At 31.8% G+C, this 27,333-nt stretch overlaps 1 protein-coding gene and 1 non-coding gene across 2 annotated transcripts; both read right to left on the bottom strand.

Moving 5' to 3' along the window:
• Nucleotides 1-638: 638 nt before the first annotated feature.
• Nucleotides 639-742, bottom strand: LOC112704414 (small nucleolar RNA R71). Its single transcript, XR_003155040.1, has one exon. It is a non-coding gene; the product is annotated as a small nucleolar RNA R71 (small nucleolar RNA).
• Nucleotides 743-15,005: 14,263 nt separating this feature from the next.
• On the bottom strand, nt 15,006-18,847 carry LOC112703058 (O-fucosyltransferase 20). Its single transcript, XM_025754366.3, has 6 exons — nt 17,779-18,847; nt 17,535-17,700; nt 17,031-17,120; nt 16,660-16,943; nt 16,119-16,377; nt 15,006-15,905 (listed from the first exon to the last, which is right to left on the bottom strand). The coding sequence occupies exons 1-6, from the start codon at nt 18,438-18,440 to the stop codon at nt 15,681-15,683; spliced, it is 1,686 nt and encodes a 561-aa protein (XP_025610151.1). The 5' UTR covers nt 18,441-18,847; the 3' UTR covers nt 15,006-15,680.
• Nucleotides 18,848-27,333: the final 8,486 nt, after the last annotated feature.

Here is a 27,333-nt window from a genome sequence, read left to right as displayed (position 1 = left end):
TCCTCTTTTCCTTCTTCTATTCTTTTCTTCTTCTACTAACATAAAGGAATCTCTCTACTGTGGTAAAGAGGATCCCTATTATTATTTTTTGTTCCCTTATTTTTTCATATGAGCAGGAGCAAAGACAAGAATTCTTGTTGAAGCAGATCCTGAACCTGAAAGGACTCTGAAGAGGAAACTAAGAGAAGCTAAATTACAACAATCCAGAGACAACCTTATAGAAATTTTCGAAAAGGAAGAGGAGATGGTAGTCGAAAATAATAATGCAAGGAGGATACTTGGTGACTATACTACACCTACTTCCAAATTTGATGGAAGAAGCATCTCAATCCCTACTATTGGAGCAAACAATTTTGAGCTGAAACCTCAACTAGTTGCTCTAATGCAACAGAACTGCAAGTTTCATGGACTTCCATCAAAAGATCCCTATCAGTTTTTAACTGAGTTCTTACAGATCTGTGAGACTGTTAAAGACTAATGGAGTAGATCCTGAAGTCTACAGGCTCATGCTTTTCCCTTTTGCTGTAAGAGACAGAGCTAGAACATGGTTGGACTCACAACCTAAAGATAGCCTGGACTCTTGGGATAAGCTGGTCACAGCCTTCTTGGCTAAGTTCTTTCCTCCTCAAAAGCTGAGCAAGTTTAGAGTGGATGTTCAGACTTTCAAACAAAAAGATGGTGAATCCCTCTATGAAGCTTGGGAAAGATACAAGCAGATGACCAAAAGGTGTCCTTCTGACATGCTTTCAGAGTGGACCATTTTGGATATATTCTATTATGGTCTATCTGAGTTCTCTAAGATGTCACTGAACCATTCTGCAGGTGGATCCATTCACCTAAAGAAAATGCCTGCAGAAGCTCAAGAACTCATTGACATGGTTGCAAATAACCAATTCATGTACACTTCTGAGAGGAATCCTGTAAGTAATGGGATGCCTCAGAGGAAGGGAGTTCTTGAAATTGATGCTCTGAATGTCATATTGGCTCAGAATAAAATGTTGACTCAGCAAGTCAACATAATTTCTCAAAGTCTTAATGGATGGCAAAATGCATCCAACAGTACTAAAGAGGCATCTTCTGAAGAAGAAGCTTATGATCCTGAGAATCCTGCAATGGCAGAGGTAAATTACATGGGTGAACCTTATGGAAACACCTATAATTCCTCATGGAAAAATCATCCAAATTTCTCATGGAAGGATTAACAAAAGCCTCAACAAGGCTTTAATAATGGTGGAAGAAACAGGATTAGCAATAGCAAGCCTTTTCCATCATCTTCTCAGTAACAAACAGAGAATTTTGAGCAGAGCCCTTCTAGCTTAGCAAACATAGTCTCTGATCTGGCTAAGGCCACTTTAAGTTTCATGACTGAAACAAGGTCCTCCATTAGAAATCTGGAGGCACAAGTGGGCCAGCTGAGTAAGAAAATTATTGAAACTCCTCCTAGTACTCTCCCAAGCAATACAGAAGAGAATCCAAAAAGAGAGTGCAAGGCCATTGATATTGTCTATTGATAAGCGGATAATTTGTACGCTTTTTGGCATTGTTTTTAGTATGTTTTTAGTATGATCTAGTTAGTTTTTAGTATATTTTTATTAGTTTTTAGTTAAAATTTACTTTTCTGGACTTTACTATGAGTTTGTGTGTTTTTCTGTGATTTCAGATATTTTCTGGCTGAAATTGAGGGACCTAAGCAAAAATCTGATTCAGAGACTAAAAAGGACTGCAGATGCTGTTGGATTCTGACCTCCCTGCACTCGAAGTGGATTTTCTGGAGCTACAGAAGCCCAATTGGCGCGCTCTCAACGGCGTTGGAAAGTAGACATCCTGGGCTTTCCAGCAATATATAATAGTCCATACTTTGCCCAAGATTTGATGGCCCAAACCGGCGTTCAAAGTCACCATCATAATTCCCAGCGTTAAACGCCGGAACTGGCACAAGAATGGGAGTTAAACGCCCAAACTGGCATAAAAGCTGGCGTTTAACTCCAAGAGGAGTCTCTACACGAAAAATGCTCCAATGCTCAGCCCAAGCACACACCAAGTGGGCCCGGAGGTGGATTTTTATGTCATTTACTCATCTTTGTAAACCTTAGGCTACTAGTTCTTTATAAATAAGACCTTTTGCTATTGTATTTTCATCTTTGGACGTCTAGTTCTTATATCATCTTGGTAGCTACCTTTCTTCTTATGCTATCTTAGATCATTGGGAGGCTGGCCTCACGGCCATGCCTAGACCTTGTTCTTATGTATTTTCAACGGTAGAGTTTCTACACACCATAGATTAAGGTGTGGAGCTCTGCTGTACCTCGAGTATTAATGCAATTACTATTGTTCTTCTATTCAATTCTGCTTGTTCTTGTTCTAAGATATCACTTGTTCTTCAACTTGATGAATGTGATGATCCGTGACACTCATCATCATTCTCACCTATGAACGTGTGCCTGACAACCACCTCCGTTCTACCTTAGATTGGGTGGATATCTCTTGGATTCTTTAACCGGAATCTTCGTGGTATAAGCTAGAATTGATGGCGGCATTCAAGAGAATCCGGAAGGTCTAAACCTTGTCTGTGGTATTCTGAGTAGGATTCAATGATTGAATGACTGTGACGAGCTTCAAACTCGCGATTGTGGGACGTTAGTGACAGACGCAAAAGAATCACTGGATTCTATTCTGACATGATCAAGAACCGACAGCTGAATAGTCGTGCCGTGACAGGGTGCGTTGAACATTTTCACTGAGAGGATGGGAGGTAGCCACTGACAACGGTGAAACCCTTACATACAGCTTGTCATGGAAAGGAGTAAGAAGGATTGGATGAAGACAATAGGAAAGCAGAGAGACGGAAGGGACAAAGCATCTTCATACGCTTATCTGAAATTCCCACCAATGAATTACATAAGTATCTCTATCCTTATCTTTGTGTTTTATTCATCATTCATAACCATTTGAGTTTTCCTGACTAAGATTTACAAGGTGACCATAGCTTGCTTCATACCAACAATCTCTGTGGTATCGACCCTTACTCACGTAAGGTTTATTACTTTGACGACCCAGTACACTTGCTGGTTAGTTGTGCGAAGTTGTGTTTATGCCATGGTATTGAACACCAAGTTTTTGGATTCATCACCTGGGATTATTTGAGTTGTGAAAAGTATTGATCACAATTTCATGCACTATCTATATGGTTGAATCCAAGGAGGAAGGGGAGGACATGAATCCCAATGAGGAAGACCTCATGGGACGTCCCCCAGACAAAAAGGAGTTCCCTATTGAGGACCTAAAGGAAAATGAGGATCATATAGAAACCATAGAGATTCCATTGAACTTCCTTCTGCCATTCATGAGCTCTGAGAACTATTCTTTCTCTGAAGAGGATGAAGATGTAACTGAAGAGCAAGTTGCTCAATATCTAGGAGCCATCATGAAGTTGAATGCTAAGTTGTTTGGTAATGAGACTTGGGAAGATGCACCTCCCTTGCTCATTAGTAAACTAGATACATGGGTTCAGCAAACTTTACCTCAAAAGAAAAAAGATCCTGGTAAATTCTTAATACCCTGTACCATAGGCACCATGACCTTTGAGAAGGCTCTGTGTGACCTGGGGTCAGGTATAAATCTTATGCCACTCTCTGTAATGGAAAAACTGGGGATCTTTGAGGTACAAGCTGCAAGAATCTCACTAGAGATGACAGACAAGTCAATAAAACAAGCTTATGGATTGGTAGAGGACGTGTTAGTGAAGGTTAAAGGCCTTTACATCCCTGCTGATTTCATAATCCTAGACACTGGGAAAGAAGAGGATGAATGCATCATCCTTGGAAGACCCTTCCTAGCCACAGCAGGAGCTGTGATTGATGTTGACAGAGGTGAACTAGTCCTTCAATTGAATGGGGACTACCTTGTGTTTAAAGCTCAAGGATCTTCCTCTGCAACCATGGAGAGGAAGCATGAAAAGCTTCTCTCAATACAGAGTCAAACAAAGCCCCCACAATCAAACTCTAAGTTTGGTGTTGGGAGTCCACAACCAAACTCTAAGTTTGGTGTTGAACCCCCACAGTCAAACTTTAAGTTTGGTGTTGGGAGGTCCCAACAATGCTCTGAACATATGTGAAGCTCCATGAGAGCTCACTGTCAAGCTATTGACATTAAAGAAGCACTTATTGGGAGGCAACCTAATTTTTATTTATCTATATTTTTATTGTTCTTTTATGTTTTATTAGGTTCATGATCATGTGGAGTCACAAAACAAATACTAAAATTAAAAACAGAATAAAAAAACAGCAGAGGAAATAGCACACCTTGGAGGAAGAGCTTACTAGCATTTAAACGCCAGTAAGGAGCATCTGGCTGGCGTTCAACGCCAGAACAAAACATGAATCTGGCATTGAACGCCATAAACAAGCAGCAATTTGGTGTTTAAACGCCAGGATTGCACCCTGAGGAAAGCTGGCGTTTAACGCCAGCAACAAGCATCAGGCTGGTGTTAAACGCCAGCAACAAGCATCAGGCTGGTGTTAAACGCCAGAAATAAGCTTCAGTCTGGCGTTAAACGCCAGGATTATAGGTAGAGGGCATTTTTACACGCCTAATTGGTGCAGGGATGATTCATTCTTGACATTTCAGGATCTGTGGACCCCACAGGATCACCTCAGCATCTGTAGATCCCACAGGATCCCCAACTACCTCAACTCACCTTCTCTCCTCTTCACACAATCCAATGACATTCTTCTCCATAAACCCCACCTACTTTCAAATTCAAAATCCCTTTTCCACCCAATCCCACCCTAAATGACCGAACCCCATTCCCTCTCCTTCCACTATATAAACCCCTCCATCCTTCTTCATTTTCACAAAACACAACCTTCTCTTCTCCCGCTTGACCGAACCCACACATCTCTCCCTTTCCTCCATATCTTCTTCTTCTTCTATTATTTCTCTTCTTTTGCTCAAGGACGAGCAACATTCTAAGTTTGGTGTGGTAAAAGCATAGCTTTTTATTTTTCTATAACCATTTATAGCACCTAAGGCTGGAGAAACCTCTAGAAAGAAGAAAGGGAAGACAAAAGCTTCCACCTCCGAGTCATGGGAGATGGAGAGATTCATCTCAAGGGTCCATAGCTCAGTAGTAGATCATTTGACTGCACATCAAGAGAGCCCACTCATGGACCTCAACAAGAGCATGAGAAATTTCCTCATCAAAAAATCCCTGAGATACCTCAGGGGATACATTTTCCTCTACACAATTATTGGGAGCAACTAAGGATAGTAGCACCAAAATCACTAGGGATCAAGCAACAGAGGCAAGGAAGAGACATAGAGGAGCTCAAGAACACCATTGGTCCTTCAAGGAGAAGGCGCCACCATCACTAAGGTGGACTCATTCTTTAACTTCCTTGTTCTTATCTCTCTGTTGTTTGGTTTTTAAACTTCATGTTTGTCTATGTTTGTGTCTTTATTACATGATCATTAATATTTAGTAACTATGTCTTAAGGCTATGAGTAGTTCCATGAATCCTTCACCTTTCTTAAATGAAAAATGTTTTTAATACAAAAGAACAAGAAGTACATGAGTTTCGAATTCATCCTTGAATTTAGTTTAATTATATTGATGTGGTGACAATACTTTTTGTTTTCTGAATGAATGCTTGAACAGTGCATATTTTTTATCTTGTTGTTTATGAATGTTAAAATTGTTGGCTCTTGAAAGAATGATGAAAAAAGAAATGTTATTGATAATCTGAAAAATCATAAAACTAATTCTTGAAGCAAGAAAAAGCAGTGAAGAACAAAGCTTGTGAAAAAAAAAAGAGAAAAAAGAAAAAAAAGCAAGCAGAAAAAGCCAATAGCCCTTAAAACCAAAAGGCAAGGGTAAAAAGGATCCAAGGCTTTGAGCATCAATGGATAGGAGGGCCCAAGGAAATAAAAATCCAGGCCTAAGCGGTTAAATCAAGTTGTCCCTAACCATGTGCTTGTGGCATGCAGGTCCAAGTGAAAAGCTTGAGACTGAGTGGTTAAAGTCGTGATCCAAAAAGAGTGTGTTTAAGAGCTCTGGACACCTCTGACTTGGGACTTTAGCAAAACTGAGTCACAATCTGAAAAGGTTCACCCAGTCATGTGTCTGTGGCATTTATGTATCCAGTGGTAATACTGGAAAACAAAGTGCTTAGGGCCACGGCCAAGACTCATAAAAGTAGTTGTGTTCAAGAATCAACATACTCAACTAGGAGAATTAATAACACTATATGAACTCTGAGTTCCTATAGATGCCAACCATTCTAAACTTCAAAGGATAAAGTGAGATGCCAAAACTGTTCAGAAGCAAAAAGCTACTAGTCCCGCTCATCTAATTAGAACTAAGCTTCATTGATATTTTGGGATTTATAGTATATTTTCTTCTTTTATCCTATTTGATTTTCAGTTGCTTGGGGACAAACAACAATTTAAGTTTGGTGTTGTGATGAGTGGATAATTTATACGCTTTTTGGCAATGTTTTTAGGTAGTTTTTAGTAGGATCTAGCTACTTTTAGGGATGTTTTTATTAGTTTTCATGCAAAATTCACATTTCTGGACTTTACTATGAGTTTGTATGTTTTTCTGTGATTTCAGATATTTTTTGGCTGAAATTGAGGGACCTGAGCAAAAATCTGATTCAGGCTGACAAAGGACTACTGATGTTGTTGGATTCTGACCTTCCTGCACTCGAAATAGATTTTTTGGAGCTACAGAACTCCAAATGGCACGCTCTCAATGGCGTTGGAAAGTAGACATCCAGAGCTTTCCATAAATATATAATAGTTCATACTTTGTTCGAGTTTAGACGATGCAAACTGGTGTTCAATGCCAGTTCCATGCTGCATTCTGGAGTAAAACGCCAGAAACACGTCACAAACATGGCGTTTAACTCCAAGAGAAGCCTCTGCACGTGTAAAGCTCAAGCTCAGCCCAAGCACACACCAAAGTGGGCCCCGGAAGTGGATTTCTGCACTTAGACTTATTTCTGTAAATCCTAGTAGCTAGTCTAGTATAAATAGAACTTTTTACTATTGTATTAGACATATGGGATTTTACATCTTTGATCACATTTGGGGGCTGGCCATTCGGCCATGCTTGGACCATCACTTATGTATTTTCAACGGTGGAGTTTCTACACCCATAGATTAAGGTGTGGAGCTCTGCTGTACCTCGAGTTTTAATGCAAAGTACTACTATTTTCTATTCAATTCATGCTTATTCTCATTCTAAGATATTCGATGCCCATCAACTTGATGGATGTGATGATCCGTGACACTCATCATCCTCCGTCCTTATGAACGCGTGCTTGACAACCACTTCCTACCTTAGACCGAGCGCATATCTCTTGGATTCCTTGATCAGAATCTTCGTGGTATAAGCTAGAACCCTTTGGTGGCCATTCTTGAGAATCCAGAAAGTCTAAACCTTGTCTGTGGTATTCCGAGTAGGATTCAGGGATTGAATGACTGTGACGAGTTTCAAACTCGCGATTGTTGGGCGTGGTGACAGACACAAAAGAATCAATGATTCTATTCTAACATGATCGAGAACCAACAGATGATTAGTCGTGCTGTGACAGAGAATTTCAACCATTTCACTGAGAGGATGCGATGTAGCCATTGACAACGGTGATGCCCTATATACAGCTTGTCATGGAAAGGAGTAAGAAGGATTGGATGAAAGTAATAGGAAAGCAGAGATTCAGAAGGAACACAGCATCTCCATACACTTATCTAAAATTCCTACCAATGATTTACATAAGTATCTCTATCTTTATTTTATGCTTTATTTATTATTAATTTCGAAAACCTTTATAACATTTATTATCCGCCTAACTGAGATTTACAAGTTGACCATAGCTTGCTTCATACCAACAATCTCCGTGGGATCGACCCTTACTCACGTAAGGTTTATTACTTGGATGACCCAGTGCACTTACTGGTTAGTTGTGCGGAGTTGTGACAAAGTGTGATTCACGTTTGAGAGCGCTACCAAGTTTTTGGCGCCATTGTTGATGATCACAATTTCGTGCACCAGCACAAAAAGAGAGCCAACCCTGTTTCTTAGAGCTAAAAGGTTTGGTCAGCACGAAAAGGTAAAAGAAGACTTTAAGGGAAGGTCAGACACCTAATTTCCAACAAAGAAATTGGTATATTTTTAAGAAGCCCCAAGAATTGGGATGCAATTAGGTAGGGGCAATGTTGAAGAATTTAAGGACCTCGGACTCAAACTCTGAAAAAGGAAAGGTAACTCCTAACTTCGTGGAAAAATAATCATAGACATATATGAAATGTCGTTCCGACCTATCAAGTCGGGAAAAACAAACCCTCTCCTCAGGGTCAGCGACAACAATCTTATAGTTCCTCTCATCCTCTCGACTCAAATATAACCTATAATGTCTACAAAAGGCTTCAGCATATTCATTATCAATTACAGGGACAGGAGTAAAGACAGTTAAATCTACCCATTTCACAAGTCAGACGGTACCTTAGACGACATGTTGTGAACTACTGAACGAGACATATAAGCTATACCTACAACACAACAAAAACAAAAATCCATCACTACAAATTGGACAAAACAAGTCAGGTAATCAGAAGGTCGGGTCAATTTAAAAGATCATTACCAACATCTTAAGCATAAGAAAATAAGCAATGTAAGAATCCACATACGCAAAACAAGTCGGGTCAGCATCACGAAACCCTCCCAGATCACAAATAGTTACACTATACCTTCAAACACATTCAAAATGAGGCCACCTCCCATATAGAAGTGGCATCATTTGGGGGCAATGTAAAATCTCACGAACGTTCAGAATCATAGTAAAGAAAAGAAAAAAAAATCAGATAGCGAAGCAAAAAAGTAAAACCAACCTTTTCAATAGCCAAAATTAGATTTCTAAGAACGCAAAGCCCCAAAGTTAAAGTAGTAACCACAAGCAAAAACTACCATTAATTCACACATGGATGCAACCCAAAATATAGAAAAATAAGAAAAGAAAGATAAAAAGTATCAACCTTGAAGAAGCACAAAAACCAAAGGGCACGTTGAACTGCAAAAACACGAAGGGGTCCTCTCCCAAAGCGCAAACAAAATCCTCTAAATATTTCAAGATGGAGAAACCTTGAATGCTAGAACGAAGTGCAAGGAAGTGAAGGAAAGAAGGAAAGGGAGTGAACGTTCCAGAAGCGAAAAAGGAAGAAAGAAAGAAAATTGAGGTATTTATAATACATCGGAGGCAACAATGTCATTTTATACCCCTCATTAATGACGTGCGCAATTACTAAGGGAACTGAAAAAAGAGCGTGCGCGACCGTTACAAAAAGCGTAACGTTTTCAAAACACGTCGAGAACCTGACCTATCTCAAAAGGACGGCCTATCTGACATAAAGTAACAGATTTATTAATGCTTAAACCCGACCTCATAAAATGTTGAACTTAAGTAGGGACACTGTTCATACCTGGGTCAAAAATATAAAGTCAAACCCAATAAGAATTAAAGCCTATCCAAAAAGGTGGCTTCCTTTGCTTACCCAATCTCATAGATGTCGAACACTACAAGAGTTTTTCAACCCTACTTATCTGAATAAGTAACTACCTCTTGGAATATTTCTTACCATCTCTCCATTCTATCTAGAAGGAAAATCTCAACAAATTCTCAAGATAAAGGAAACAGTCATCTAATATTAAAGGTAAAACTACTTTAAAGGTGGTTATCTTTCAACTATAAATACACTAATAGAACCTCAGGTATATTCAGAACCCAATCTACTAAAAACCTACCTAAAGCATTTGCTAACTTAAGCATCTGAGTCTCTTGCAGGTACTACCCATAACTCCTCACGAGGAACTCGGATGGCAATACTTCAGCACCAGCACAAGTCGAACGCTACTTCAAAAGGAGTCTGGACCTCACGTTTAAGTCTAAATTACCGTTTCAGGTAATTTTTGGAATAGAGACTTAATTGAAAAATAAAAAGCATGAAAACCTAATTACAAATTTATTAAAATTATAGAGACCAATAGAATAATTAAACATATAATATATTACATGGTTGGATATATGTAATACGTGATCATATTAGAAAAATTAGAGTTTGTTTGGGTGTTATGAAGAGGAAATTTTTATAGTTTTTATGAAGGAAAAGTTAAATGGTGGCTACTCCAATGAAGATTTAATGATTGTCATCATGTGAAGATATATCATTTTGACCATTGAATGATAGATTGTAGGGTTTGATTTTATTTGAAGTAAAAGTGTTACCTTTATTTAAAGTGTTGCAAAATAAATAAGTTATACTTTTTAAACAAGAATCATCATGAGAAGATATTTTTAGTATCTTCGTGGGAGAAGCTGCCAAGTTAAATAGTGTGTGGAAGAAGTGTCAATACACTAATTCAATATGGGTCAATAAAGTGGATCCGCTTTTTATGTCCAAACAAGTGTTCAATGAGCCCTTCCACAAGCGATGGGACTCTACGGTGGCGGGTACCTCTCCCTTTCCGAACCCGTTTTCAAATAAAAAAAATATATTTTCTGTTTTTTCTTTTTTCTATTTTCATCACAAATTTTATTTATTGGTTTTTCTAGAGATGGACGAAAGATGTGAATATTAACTGATAAAATCTTTAAAAAATTATAAAAGAAACACAAAATAATTAAAATAACATAAAATAATATAATATAATTTAATTTAAAAGATAAAAAATTTATTTATTCTTATCCATTAAAAAAAATTTAAAATAAAATTAAAATATAATATATATCTATATCATTTTAAAATAAATTTAAAATCATAAAATTATTTATGTATTATCTATTATATTTCAATGATAATATTGCCTAAATCTCATTACCAAAACTAATAATAGCTCTATTGGGGGGAGGGTGATTGTCTCATTCTCAAAGGTATTTGATGAATTTTCGTTTTAATCCCCTTGACAGATAATCCCTGCATGTATTTGTTGAATGGACTGTTCTTTTCTTTTTCTTTTTTCTTTTTTTTTTTCATTCCCTATCCACAACTATTTATACATTTTTTCATGATAGCATAAAATTTTCCAATAAGACTGCAACATTTAAAGGGGCCCCCTACAACACCTGCTTTGATGCTCACTTAGCACTGCAGGTCACCCACAAGGTTACAAGCATAGCACTGAAATGCTGGTACCCTTTGTCTTATGTGGGACCAGTTTTCAGCTTTGTGTTCTGATCAAGGAATCTGAGGAGCTTTGCCACAACATTGCCAAATCAAACCACCTTGGATCACATTTCATCTCTATATATACCCAATTTGAAACTTCAACAAGATATTATGGGAGCCAATGCCCGATGGTGTGTTCGGAAAAATAATGTAAACTTATTTCAATGATATCGTTTATATATATTCGATTAGTTCTTTTAGGTAAATGGATTGTTTAACAATTATTTACGTTTGGGTTTAGCTTAGCTAACAAATGTTTTCAAAATATTAGGTTTTGTTTGGATTGTATAAAAACATGTTTTTGTATGGTGAAATAACTAAATTGGATAGGAATTAAGTGTCTATATTATTTGATATTTGAAGTTAATTAAGTAAAAATATAAAATCATTAATAGCCACCCTTTACATGCTAGAGCAGAAGATTAGGAACTTGAAGTTTGCAAGATTAGATATCTTTGGTTGAATCAGTAACAACCATTTTTCTTTCTTTCCATGGATAAATTATGAGTATCCCCAAAAAAAAAAAAAAAAACTTCGACATAACAATAAAATATGGCTTATTTTCGAATATTCTTAATTAACTAAAGAATATTATACTCTTTGTTAATTAATTTTTTATTTATTATATTTAATATTCATAGTTTAGTTTAGGATTTATTATTATAATTTAAGATTTAAAGTTTAGATTTTATTATTTAAAATTTAATCTTTTTTTTAATAACAAATTAATTTTTAAAAACTACTGTACTTCTTTTTTTGTTTTTTATAACACATTAGCATTTGCCATAGAAAACTATGTAAACTAATAATATTTTCCCAAAAGTTCATATCTCCATAGATAATATACAGAATCACGGAACTAAACTAGAGGACACAATGTATAAGTTTTGATTCTTTATTAAGGCCTAGACCAATATCAAAAGCTATATATATATATATATATATATATATATATATATATATATATATATATATATATATATATATATTTTGGGTGTTCGCGGTGCAGTTTGGATCGATTTTGAGTAAAAAACTCATCTGATCCGAACACTATGTTTACTTGCGGTGCGGTTTGGATGTTTTTTAAAAAAATTCGATCCGATCCAATTTTAAGCGGTTTGGATTGGATTAGATTTACGGTTTTATAAATTAAAAAAATTAAATATATATAATAAATCTCAACATCAAATTTCAAATAACCAATAATGACACAACAAATCTTAATAATATCTTAAAAAACTAACGATAACATAACAATAGAAATAAAATTATAGGTTAGTTAAAATAAATAAATAAATCACATTTTGAACATAAAATATCTATTAAATAATAATAATACATGAAAAATATAAAAATGTATAACAAATTGAATATGTTATAAGTATAATTGTAAATATAATAATAAAATAATAATATTATAACATATTATGCGGTTTTGATTGGATTGGATGGTTGTGAAAAGTAGATCCAAAATCCGATCTGATCTAGCGGTTTGCAAAAAATAAGATCCAATCAAATCCAAATTAATACGATTTTAATCGATTTTCAGTTTAGATTGAATTAGATGAACGGTTTAATTTGGATCGGTTTAAATTTGAACACCCTATATATATATGTGATATATATATATATATATATATATATATATATATATATATATATATATATATATCAAAGATCTTATAATCACTAGGTCTTTTCATTTCTAGACCATTTGAAATTGTAGTATTTTACTAACAAAAATATTTGAAAGATAATAAAAACAATCAAAATCATTTAAAGTTATTTTATTTTGCGTTTCTTAATTATCGCTAAATAATTGGATAAAATTAGATATATTAAAAATATAATCATTTATGTATCTTCTCATATCAATTTAAATTTTTAGAAGATATAATTTTAGAACATAATATTAAAATTTCTATATAAAACTTAAATTTTAGAATTTGATTTTTACTAATTCAAAAAAAATAAATTTAACATAAAATTAATTAAAAAAAAAGCAAGAGAGCCTAAAAAAATTCGACCAAATTTTTGGGAGAATTAAAAAAATAATTTTATGACAAAATATAACAAATATATAATTATAAATAGTATGTTAAATAAGATATCTTAAGCTCTTCTCTTCCTAGCATTACCCTTTAGCAATTGGTCTATACAAATTTTGAAACTTGAACAAGGTATTTATGATAATCATACAAAATTTATAGGACTATAACATTGTATTCATCCAAATGCTGATTGGTGAATGCATGCAGAGCAGCAAAATCGCAGTGAATAATTTATAGTTTTCATGTGTTTTTGTTTTTAAGAGCTGCAAGCACATGCTGTTAAAACGAAATCATTCAAAATCATTTAAGAAGGTACCATTATTACACACGGCAGCTTCACTGCTTTCAAACTTAACCAATTATAGATGATGCTGGCAGAAAAAAGTTGACAAGTAGAAAATCCAAAATCTGAGTAGGCCCTAATGTTGTTTGACTTGTTTTAATTGTATGAGGATTTTAAAGCTAATCACATGTCCTTGTTTATAGGAGGATGGTTTTAAATAGAGCCCAAATCATACCCCATGAAGAAAATTAAAAGTTTTCATTCTAAATTGCATTTAAGGGTGTGTTTTTTTCATTCTTTTTTCTATGTACAAATATCTACATTTTTTATAATTTTATAAAATAATCAAAATTTTGATGAAACTAGTTTTAGAATTTCTTTAAAAAAAAGCCATATTTATACTATTTTTTTTTTGGAAAAATATAGAGAGACAATGAGAATACTAAACAATGTGAACAATTGATATATCGGATGTTTAATTCAATAGGTATACAGATGACTATATTGATTATTCTTAGTTGGATGGTTATTCTTTTTTATTTGATTTACTCATGCACAGTTAACAATGGTTGGATGTTCATTTCACTATGTGTATGGATGGTTATTCTAATGTTAGGGTTTAGGAGGTAATTTAGGAATAGAGTGTGTTTTACTTTATTTGGTCAATTTTAGAATTCATTGTTCACATTGTTTACAGAAGTTATTGTCTACCTAACTTTTTATACACATTTTTAATAAAGAAAAAGACAATTTTTCACATAGATGTAAACATTAAAATTTGTTTTTTTCCCCTTAAAAAATAAAATGCGTAACTAAAAAATTGTGCAACTATCATTTTTTTAGCTAAAATGGATTGTTCAGTAACCTTAAACCTAGTCAATTTGATTCTAGATTCTAATCCAAAACATTGAAAGACAATGAGGATTTTATATTTTGCTGCAAGGGACACATCTAATTGAATATAACAAATATATAGAGAGCAATTGCAGTGCACTACTATGATTCTAAAATATAAAGGGTATTATTTGCTAATAAATAAAGTTTGGGTTAATTGGGTGGATTTTTCTAATAAAAAGTTAGGCAATGTTTGAGTATGTGCTCTGAATAATTGGCAGTATTCACTGAAGTGAAGATTACAACTCAGCATAACAATGTGGCAGAAGAAAAATATGACGCCAAAACTTTAAACAATGTAATACATTGGCAATTGAAGTGGTCCTGTGTAACTTTCTATTGCTAGTAGTATGTACTAACATGAAGCAGCTTTAGTGTATATTAATTAAGTGAAACACTTTACTCATAAAGGCAACAAAACAAGCTGTACTGTACATGTCAGCTTTGTGTTAAGTTTTCATCAAAATATTCACAACATTTCATACCAACATCAATAATTCAAGTTCATAATGTGCTTCTTCTAGTGATTGCCTTAAGTGGGTGTTAAGATAAAATGGTAAGAATATAAAAACTATATAATTTATACAAATCTCATTATGTAGGAGTAGTTCAAAGAATTACATAGAGGAGGAGATGTATCCTATACAATCTCTTTTTAAGAAATTAAAACAAAATCAAAGAATGATATGTGTTGTGTATTATTAAGTTAATATGACCGAAAAATTTTACATACATCCCACACTCATTTAATGCTTACTCAAAAAACAATCACAATTACTCATTTTTCATTTATAATAATAAAAATGAGTTATTGTAATTGTTAGAAGATGTATTAAATATGTTTCAAGAAGATGTAAAAAATTTTCGACCATAACAATAATCTACTTTGCCTCACATACAAATTTAGCATATTTAAGGGATAATAATGTGAATACACCTGCAAGTAGAGGTGTGCTTGAAAATGGCACATAGTATTCAAAACAAGTGTTTGTTTTGAATACTATAGCAGTTTCCTCGGCGACATATAGTTAGTGAAATGCTTTCACATTCCTGAAGGTCTTATATTGAAAAATCATTCCAAGATAAGTTTTTAGTGTAAAATTTTCAGGAATTCAAAAACATTCTGCTAACCCACTTCTTCAGTGTTATAAACCTTGAACCGGACCGGACTGGACCGGACCGCCGATCTAATCGGTTTCACTTCCCTTGTTGATAGGATAGGCTCTTTGGTGCTAATGGGAGTCATTATTGCACATACACTCTGGGATAGGGTACTTGGTTACATCCCTACCAGCTTTTATAGTCCTCAGCTCTGGTTGCCCTAATGAATCTTGGTGCAATTCCTTCATGATTCTATTGAACTCTTCTTCAGAGAGGGAAGAATTAAGAAAATATGGTAACATGTGTCTTTTGTTTGGTGTTATGTATTTCTTGTGTCCTGCATATGCTCGGTGACCCTGGTAATAATAACATGCATTTTACACAGTCATTCAATCACGTTTGTCTTCAAGCATTGATTGTTGAAAGACTAATAGAATTTCTTCAAGAATTTACTAAAAATAGTGTTCATGTTTCCTAGAGAGAAATTTGTTTCAAAGATGTACTTTTCCTGATTTCAAGTTCTAAAAAAAATGTAACAATTTCAAAGCCTAGCTTGATAAAAAGCATACCTGAATTGCGTGCCCCATATTTCCTCCATGAGAAGGCATGAAAACATCACTCTTCTCAGAAACTATGTAATCAATTGCAGCCATGAGAGAAGCTTTGTTTGCAAATGGTTCTAGTTCTGCCGGATTAGCAAGATCTTCCTTGTTGTAAAAATGAGGAAACTCTTGGATTAATGGAAGCAATGCTTCTTTTCCACCCAATGGTTCTCCTCCAGCCCAATAAATTCTAGCATTTCTTGGAGCTCCTAGACCCTTCAGCAGCCTAAAAATCAAAATGAAAATATGCAGTAGAAAATCAGTTTGATTACTCAAGTTATAATTTCTCAGTACATGTACACTAAAAATCAGTCACCATGTATTTATAAACACATGTTGATTAGTAGTTAATTTTAGTGTACACGACTAACAAATATGACTTTACAGACTAAAATAATTTCAAAACTAAATTGATACTTTAAATTTTAAGGGACTAAAACGAAATAATACCTTAAAATTTCATATACTGAATTGAACTTTTACTTAGTACTATCATCCAACTATGTACCTGGTAACTTCCATGGCATTCAAGGGACAAAGGCCAGCCATCTTCCTTTCATGGTAAGTCATGTTTGATTTGGCAGTCAAGAGCTCCGGCCGCTGTATCCTCTCGTTGTTTACAATTTCATCAAACTCAGGAGCCAATCCAGGAAGGCATCCAGTCCTCACCCAGACATCCTTTTCCATCCGGAGATGAAGAGCAAGGTATGGCCCCTTGCTCGCCATTCGCTCTGCAATCTTCTCGCCGATCTCCTCAACTGCCTTCGCAAACCTCAATGCATGAAAAGCAACCTGGACAATTTTATTTCTTCTTTTAAAAAAAGTTTTACTCTTCCATATTCAGAAATTTAGAAAAGAAAAGAAAAGATTTTACTATACCTTGCACCTAAGTTTCTGAAGATCTGGAGGAAGATCCTTGGCAAGTCTTGAATCCAAGCCACGTAAAAGCAGAACACCTTCTCTGGTGAGCTGAATATATTACAAGAATATATTTATTCAGTACAGGAAAATAATAAAGTATGATTTTTATCAGTAATTTTAAAAAAAAATATGCTTAATATTTAATTTTATTCAATTTTGTCTCTAACATGTTTGATTTATGTCAAATTATGCCTGAACATTAATTCCATCTTTGAAAATATTCAAAAATAACTTTGATATAAATCAAAAATATTAAGAACAAAATTGAATAAAATATAAATGTTAAAGATAAAATTAAATGAAATTTATTTTTAAAAAAATGCTATACCCATAAAACTCTTGTTCGACAAACACACTTATTCTTTCTTAGAAAGATAAAAAAAAATAATAATAATAAATTAAAGGCAAATTAACAGGCGTATGGTGTGGTAAACAAGTAAAAGAGAGCAAAAGAGTGTTTACCTTTCTGTGATATCTGGCACGGATCCAAGTGGGAGTAACATGAGGCGGAGGGCTTCCTTCCACCGGCCTCGTCATCAAATGTGTCGACGGCAGCGCCGAAACCACTCTCACGTCGTCGGAGAGCACGCTCTTGAAGTGCTCCAAATCAAATATATCACCGAATTCACTGCGCATCAATGGTCAAAATAAATGCTATAACAGGGACAATATTTAATCAATAATTCATTCCTATGTAGATAGATACCTTTCATCACCCCAAATCACATTAACTTGCAAAATGGGAACAACCAAAGCAGCACCCAGAATCCTAGCAATAACAACAGCATCAACAATCTGGTTCCTCTGTTGATTCATTCCACCAGAAACCACCACCATAAGATACTTTCGTCTGTTCCTCATAATCCCTTCACTCGCTCTTCTATAATCTCTTGAGAAACTCAAACATGGCTTGTATCCCAACCCATCCGGTTGCTTCCAAAACTCACCACCATCACCATCACCAATAGGCACTTGCGCTTGTGCTTCTTCTTCTTCCCGTCTCTGCAAGATAACACCAAAGTTTGAATTTGGATGAAGACTCTGGAGTGAGAGGTGTGATTTTTGTGATGATGTTGTTGTTGTTAAGGGACATGGATATGTTGAAAACGGGGTGAAGCCGAACTTGAACATGCTAATGAGACTAATAAGGAAGAGAGTGAGAAACAATAGCCTTGGTCTTCTGCAGAATGTTGAACCTATGCTGGAGAAAGAGAAGAAGAAGAGGAAGAATCTGTTGTTGTTGTTTCTTGAGGATTTCTTGGGGGAATCAATAAGGGATTGCAACGAAGAAGATGATATTGAGTTTATAATCTGAGAAGGAACTGAGATGTAACACAACTTCTTCGCATTGTTCTTTGACTTTGCCATTGAAAAAGCAGAATATGAAAACAGAGGCAGGCTAGCCTCTGTATTTTGTTGTCTCTTAAAAGAAGCTACTTTTCTTTGTTTCTGTTCATCTTGTTTGTGAAAGAGGGTAATTCAGACTTTTTCCTACTTAACAAAAAAAAAAAAGAAAAAAAGGAATGTTAGAGAGACGGGGGAGTACGGTCGGCGGGAAGACAATTGAGTGTGTGGGGATGCGGAAAGGGAAAATTGTGGGATGTGAGTTTCGACAACATTTTATACTTCTTTTCAGACCCTTAGTTTAAAGAGGCTTGCTTAGTTTTCATTATTATTATTTTTTAATTATAAAGTGGGTGGGTTAGTTAATAGTTAGTTCATTAGGCAGTATTTGCACTCATGATTATGAAAGATTGAAAATTTGGTTCCATCCTTCCTTCCTGTTCTTAGCCTTTTTCTTATTTTAAATAACAAAAAATCGACTATCATATTTGTATATTAAAAATCAATTACCAGTTATTAGTATAAAATATATATTAAAATATAAAATATAAAAAAATATAAATAAACAATATTGTTATTAAGATTTATCCAGTACTTAATCAACAAAAAAATGAATAATTTTACACTATTAAATATAATTTTACATTATTAAAAATATTAATAATAACTGATTAATAACTATAAATTATAAGGCCTACTGACTTTCTAACACTCTTTATAAAATATATATAAAAAATAAGTTAAATAATACATTTATTTATATATAATAATAAATTTAATAATTAATTTTTTTGTATGCATATAATATTTAAAATAAAAACATTTCATCAACTTAATTTTTGTGGGACATATAATGGTGACTAACTACAAAGAGATAGAAATATATAACAGAAATGATAATCATGTTACTTTTATGTATATTTTTTTATATTTTTATAGTATAAAAGATATTTTTTATTTTCTCTCACTTTTTATTAATAATTTTTAATTCTAAAATAAAAACACATAAAAATATCATAAAAGCAGTAAATATAATATTTTTTTAAAATATAATCGGTCCTTTTAATTTTATCTTTTTTTTTATCATTTACACATTGTTTGGATTGAGAAATTTTGAAGGAAAAAAATAGGAGAAAAAAAAATGAATGAAAAAGTAAATTTTTAGTTGTTTGAATGAAAAGAAAAAATAGCGAGGAAAGAAAAAAAATGTGAGACCCACTAAATTATTTTCTATCCACAAATGAGAAGAAAATGAAGAGAAATAAAGCCAATATGAATAAAATTACACATTTATTCCTTATCATTAATAAATTATAATTTACATATAATATATATAAGGATATTAGTGTAATTTTATATTATTATAATTTTTTTTCTTCTAATTTTTTTCATCCAAACAAAAAAAAATTTTCTCTCTATTTTTTTTTTCATCTATTTTCTCTTAATCCAAACAACATACAAATAACTCTATTTTTCTTTCTATTTTCTTTTCACTCATTTTTTTTCTTCTTATTTTCTTTTTTTTATTTTCTTTTCTATATCCAAATAGCTATCGTATATGTTCAAATAAAATAAGTACGACCACTTTTTTATTGAGAGAGAAAGAAAGAGAAAGCACATTCTCTTCTCTAGTCTTGAAAATTAATTCGTACTAAATTCTGAACTCTAAAAATTATTTTAATATAGATATGGAAATGATATTTTGGCTAAATATTAATATTTAAAATATATTATAATATTATAGATATGTAAAAAATATAGAATACAATACAGAGAAGGTGTGTTGTGCAGCTTGACAAATGTTTAATGCACATCCTGTGTGTTGCTAAAATATTGATATATGTTCAATACATATTTTATGTGTTGATTTTTTATTTACAAAATTTATCGACTTATAATTATATAAAATAATTGAAAATATATTTTCTAATTTTTTTTATAATTAAAAGAGTAAAGTTTGATCTCTAATTTTTTAATTTTTTTTGTATTTTTTGTCTTACTTATAAAATTAATGATAAAAGATCATATTTTACTCATTTAATTGTTAAAAAAATTGAAAAAATTCATTCTCAAAATAATTCTATTTTTAACAAAAACACCAACATTTTTTTATATAAGAAAAATTAACCTTTTAAACTCACTTAAACTTTTTAAATAAAATATAATAAATAATAAATAAAAATAACAATTAATTATATTTTAATCTTAAATTATAGAATTGACTCATGTATGTAAACTTTATATATCTTTTTCATTTAATAATGCATGGAAGAAATGACTATTTTATTATAGGAATAATAAAAATCAACTAATAATTAACCAATATTTTTTTAGAAGTGTTACACCCTTAAAATCTAAAACCTACACATCAAATATTGATGTTGGTTTATTATTGATTGATTTTTATTGTTATTCATATTTACCTAGAAAATAAATAGACTCAATATCTAAAAAAATTACATATAAAATGTCATTCTCTTAATTATTATGACATTATCTTATCATATGTATTTATTTGTTTTTTGTTTCTTTCTTATCGCCTTCATGTTGGTATAAATTTTCAAACTTTTAATGATGGGGGAGGGTGAATGGTATATATGTTTGTTATGAAATAAGCCTTTAAGCCTTTTCTACAAACCCTTCATGGATAAAACTGAGGTTTGATTTTGCGCCTATAATCCTATATATATTGGATTTGGTTGTTGTTGTGGCTAATCAAATTTCTACCAAGATGTGGACAAGAACTAGATATTCTATTACTGCACTATACCTTGTTACCTCCAAGATGTGACTTGAGAAGTGGTTAGTGTGTAATTACTTATGCTCTTAAATACATTAAATTAACTTAACAAATAAATTATTTTCGAAGAATTTCAAGTATATCATAGTTTTAAATATTTTATTATTTTTAGTCATTAATTTCGATCATAAAATATATACATAATTAAAACTAATAACTAAAAACATTAAAATACTTGAAATAATAATATACTTAAAATGTTTTTAATTATTTATTGAGAAATAATGCTCAATAATGATAAAAAAATTTATTATTTTTTATCAATATTTTTAACCATAAATTTAATTATTAGTCTAGTAATATAATCTAGCAATATATTTTTAGTCTGCATTTTTAAATATTAATAATTAAATACTGCTAAAAATAATAAATTTTACTAGTTTTCTAATATTTATTATATTTGTTATAAAAAGAAATTAATTTAATTATGTAGAATAATTTAAGTCAAAGAAAGTTGTCATACCTACTAGCTAGAAGAAGAATATAGTTAAGTCAAGAAATATTCTTTGACATAATTTCTCTTCTCGAATGATATTCATTTTCTAAATTAGAAAATAGCTTAATATAATGGAATAATTTTAAAAGTTCCCAAATGAATTGGAGTATCACAGAAGTTTAATGAAGTGAGATACTAATTGAAACTTTAGTGATACACTTCGATTGTGTTAAAGTTGATTTAGCATACCAATATGAGTTAGCACACATGGATGAGAGCTTAACCATCCCTAAAAGTTTATTTTTTATGTTTTCTTTCTTTTTCCCATTTTTTTAAATGCGTACTGATTTGACATATTTATGTCTATTTTTTATTTTAGAATAATAGTAAAAGTGGTAAAATATAGATTTATAGTTATAGGAATATAAGATGATTTACAATAATACGCCTGTTATTATTTTTATTCACCTAAAAAAAATTATTTATAATGCAAGAGAAAAAAAGTTCTTTTTACATATTTGCAAAAAGCTCCTAACTCTCATATTCTTGTAATTTTTGTATGTAACACATTATATGGCATTTTATGCAACAAAATATTTGGAAGACAATTATTATTACTAACATAAATAAGTAATATTAGATATTATATAAATAAGATTATAAATTTAAATTATTAAATAAAATCATTTTAAATAAATTCTTTTTTTAACATTACCGTTTATCAAATAACAGAATACATAACTAATTTTGAACGTATTTAATATTTATGAATCTAGAAGTGAATGCGCTTCATCTATTTCCAAAACTTTGAATATGAAAAAGGCTTATCTGAAAAGTTAAAAATAGTTAAGGGTAACTAACAACATATATATATTTCAAAATTCGGGGAGTTGCTTATAAATATTTCCATGCATGCAACATATGGGACTCTAAGATTTTGACCAAATAGAGGAGCTTATAGAAGAAAGTTATAGTTATGAAATGTAGTTCTCATTTTTCAAAAAATAAATTAGCAGATTCAATATAAAGCAAAGTGGCATGGATCGGACCTAAAATTTATCCAATATTATTAAATAATTCTAAGTTTGTAACCTTTTAATGGGCAAAAGTAATTGAACATAAGATCCCATTTATAATATCTATTTTATTTCTCACCATGAAATAATTATTTATTTTTTTTATATGTGTAACTTAGGTGTAAGAATTAAAATTGGAAACGATTTAAAAAAATATACTAAAGACATTTTACACAAAAATTTTGAGGAAAAAAATAATAATAATTAAACATCATACGGTGTTGCACAGAAAGATTATTGTACAAGGATATGTTTGAAAGATGCATGAACGTGTGAGCATATTCCTCTTCGGGTTGCAAGATATTATATTATATTATATTATATTATATTATATTATATTTTATATATATATATATATATATATATATATTCCTTCATCTTTCATGGTTGAAGAAGAATATTTTCTTTAATAGACTGACAAATATTTTTCATATTGTTTAAAATAAAAATTCAAAGAGTTTAAAAATTGTGATTCGATTTATTGAATTGTAAATATTTGTTTTTTCTTTTTATTTTTTGTATTTATACATTTTTCCTATACTTATCATACTTAATCAATAGTTCTTAGTTCGTCTGACTTATACAAAAAATAATTTTGGGGTCATAGAAAAAATAAAAAATTTACAAACACACTTTCTCACTCTCTCTAAATTATATTATGATTATTAGTAGCTATAATTCATGAAAATTGTTAAGATTCCATCAGTCATGAAATAACTTTATTTCCTCCTCATTCTGAAAATATTCAAAATAGCCAAATACATTCTGTTCTTGTATGGATACCTGAAGGGAGAACTCGATCTCTGGGAGTCGACGCCGAGTTGTTATTTTCGGTGTTGACCTTTGAGCTTTTATAGAAGTTCGAGCTTTTTTCCAAGAAGATATCCAATTATGCAGAATGTGAGCAAGGAACAAGGGGGAATGTACCTGCAAAGGTACTCCGAAGATTAAGTCAGTATTGAGAATTCAATGTATCCTTTGAAGATAAAATATCATACCTTTATAGGTGAGATAAAATAGGTCGGTTACGTTTCTATTGATCATCTGAATTAAAGAGCAATTAATAGGTTTTAACAAGTGATAATGTCTTATTGTAACGTATAACGCCGAATTATAACGTAAAGTGTCGAGTTATGGTGCATAATGTCGTGTTATTGTATATAATGCCGAATTATGACATCGGATTTGTAACGGCCGAATTATGCCGAATTATTACATGAGTGGGGTTTGAATGATGTTCGGCATCTTTTGGTTGAGGTTGACGAGTGTTGTTATTCTCAATTCGGCCATTGTTCAACTCGGTGATCTGGGCGGCCATTCTCTGGTTTTCTTCTGCCATACATTGATTTGCTTGTTGCAGCTCAATCACCATCCGGAGAAGTCCGGATGGGGTAGGAGGCAGCGCGTCAGCCATTGGTACAGACGGAGGAATCGAGACCAAAAGAGAAAAAATTATCTCTTCGGCCCCACGGTGGGCGCCAATTGTTCTTGCCTGTAGAATAGGTCGGCTCCTCGTATGGAACGTCTTCCGAGCTATCTCCTCAGGAGGCTGCACTACTTAACTCGTCAATTCCGAGCTTTTCCTTTCAACTCGCGGAAGTGTGGACAATGAAGGGAAAGAGTCGGGGGAGTGTACCTGCAAAGACACTCCAATGCTTAAGTCAGTATGAGATTCAAGTAAGAAGTGTCTGAAAAATATTTTTTTACCTTGCTTTTATAAGATCGGTTCTTTATCAATAACAGTTTTTCCTCAACGTCTGTCTTGGTGAGGATCAATAACGTATCCGATCATTATGTTGCCTTTTATTCGGCGGTTTTGGTCTATAACGTCAATTTTGCCGAGTTATTACTCATGAAGGCAGTATTTGTAACGTATATTGCCGAGTTATGACGACGAGGTGTGACGTGTGATGCCGAGCTTCATAGGTATAATGACCGTATCAAAAGTTAAATTGACTCTTACGAAAGAAAAATTATTTAAGTTTTTCTCTTAATTTATGTTGTCGAAAATAATTTCTCATCTTTAAATAAAATTAGAAGAAAATATGTAAAAAAAATATTTTATACAATAAAAAAACATTTAACAATATTGACGGAAAAAATTGAAAAAAATTATTTGTAAGTGAGTACACTTCTTTCCTCCAATTGAGAATCAAGTTATTCATGTACAGTTTCTTCGTACCAAAAAGTAGTAGAGTCACACTCAAATAATAACTTTCCAAAATTTGAATTTCTTTTACAAGTATGTTTATGAGTTTGATTTTGAAAGATTAAATCTTATTTACGAATTTTATTTTTCAATGAATGAGAGTTTAGAAGTCCCTATTAATTCTACAAAACTCTCAAAACTCTTATTTTTAAGATTTTAAATTGAAAAATTTTATAAAATATAAATTTAAAGTATTTTTTATTTCTAATAAATTATGATATTATTATTTATTATCTTCTACTTTTCCTATACATAACATTTTAATTAAAAATAAAATTATAAAAATGTGATAAGCCACTAATCCCTGGCTTAATTTCTCTTTTCTCTCTTCTCTAAAATATCTTTTTTTTTCTCCCCTAGATCTTTAAGACACACTTTTTAATTTTAAAATAGGAGTAACATTGATGTATTATAGCATTATTGAGGAGTAAAGTATTTGATGCAACTGTAATGTCATATAAAAAAAATTAGATATAATCCAATTTGGGAGAGAGGTAATCAGACGATTCGACCGATTTGTATACCACATTTTACGTATTGTTCATGCAGTTGCCTCCACTTCCACCCCGTGATATATTCTTCGGCACTCTTTCTCTCTCTCTTTCACTCATCTCTTTCACCAGAAACCGCACCCACACAACACAATTCTCTCCTCTCTTCTTCAGGTGTTCATAAGTTTCAAACCATCAAGTCATTTTTATCGTCAATTCAAAATTTTTGATAATACTTAGAAGGCTCAAAATAAAAAAAGTTGATCGTCGAAAACTTCACATTATTAATTATATCTGTGCTTTTGAATTATATAAGTTATTCTTATTATTTTTTAATTTAATAAAAATAATAGAAATAATATTAAAAATTAATATTATTTACAATAATTAAATAATAGTTAATATTGTTAATAGTGTAATATATAAAATTGTTAAAAATATATTTGTTTATTTGGTGTAAATTATTGAGTTAATTAATAATTATCAACACTAAATTTGGTATTTTTAATAAGTTCTTTATTATTAGAGTTATTTAGATTATTTTTATTATTTTTAGATATTTTATATTTTAATAATTAATTATTTATTTTTAGATATTTAATTAATATATTATTATATTATAATTAATTTTTTTAATTTTTAGATATAATAATTATTGCTATCATTATAATAATAGTAATGAAGTAATTAATATATATTATTGGTCTATGTACGTGTGCTGTTAAGAAACAATTAAATTTAATGTAAATAAATTATTTAGTTAATTAATGGTTATTAACACTAAATTTAAAATTTTTTGAATAAGTTATTTATTATAGTGATATTAGAGTTATTCATATAGTTTTTAATATTTTTAGTTATATAATTAGTTAGTTTAAATTTTGTTAATTAATTTATTATAGTGATATTAGAGTTATTTAGATATAATTTTTACAAGTATGATGCGTTGAACTTTTTAAGAAGTTTGGCTCTATATGCTTAATATAAAACATGTGAAAAATTTTGAGAGGCGACTAAGTTCCATTGCTCCAAACAATAGCTGAACTGATGAATTCGTATCAGTCAGAGATAAGTACCACATTATCCTGAGTCACCATATGTATATATTGTCGCAAATTATTAAGAAAAAAGTGTCACGCATCAGAATATTTTTACTCTATAATTACAAATGCAATAAACACGATATTATTAACTGTAACCAATAAACAACCCTTATATTTTTCATATAAATGAATCTCATCTATCTGAACAACTGATTTGCAATGTTTGAATGCTCTAATGTAAGGGTAATAACCCCAAAAGACTCAATGTAATACATAGATATTAGTAACCAAGTCATCGCCCTGATATGCAGGCATAATTTTAAAATGAACAGTAGCTGATGACTCCTTGTGACACATGATCTCACACTATATGGACAAAGTTTCGTACAATTCTTTCCAATCTCCAAAAAAAATTTTCATCGACTTTTGCTTTACCAACCATGTTTTGCGATAAATGATAGCATAATTGAATTTCGACTGTACTTTCACAATAACTAATTTCACCTTTTTATAGAGGGGCCAGCCTCCTCTACCAACGACTTTATTGTTTCTGTAATTGTGCTAGAATCCAACTTCGAATGGTCCTGAGAAATGATGGCTCTGATACAAGTATGACTATCATTATACCTCCTTATAATCTAATATTTTCTATAGATCATGCTAACCCTGATCAGCCAATCACAATCTGACCCATAATATGTATAATTGGCATAAAACGTCATCGGTTCGGACTCATACATATGATAGTCTACACTTCTACAGATAGTATAATCTTTTATCGTCATAAAGACAGCTTTTCTTAAACTGAATTCTATTCCCATAGCAAATTCACCATCTGCCACAACAAAAAATTCTGCTACAA

Source organism: Arachis hypogaea, chromosome 7 (assembly GCF_003086295.3).
Source record: "Arachis hypogaea cultivar Tifrunner chromosome 7, arahy.Tifrunner.gnm2.J5K5, whole genome shotgun sequence".
NCBI lineage: Eukaryota > Viridiplantae > Streptophyta > Magnoliopsida > Fabales > Fabaceae > Arachis > Arachis hypogaea.
The sequence above is the reverse complement of the archived record's forward strand: the minus strand, read 5'-3'. Positions and strand labels throughout refer to the sequence as shown.

Bases quoted from the DNA above. Each gene is read 5' to 3' on its own strand.
- LOC112703058 (XM_025754366.3), bottom strand. From the start codon at position 18,440: ATGGCAAAGTCAAAGAACAATGCGAAGAAGTTGTGTTACATCTCAGTT. The intron at 17,701-17,778 runs GTATCTATCTAC...ATTGATGCGCAG, and splicing joins GTGATTTGGGGTGATGAAAG to TGAATTCGGTGATATATTTG. The intron at 16,944-17,030 runs GTATAGTAAAAT...AAAATTGTCCAG, and splicing joins TTCAGAAACTTAGGTGCAAG to GTTGCTTTTCATGCATTGAG.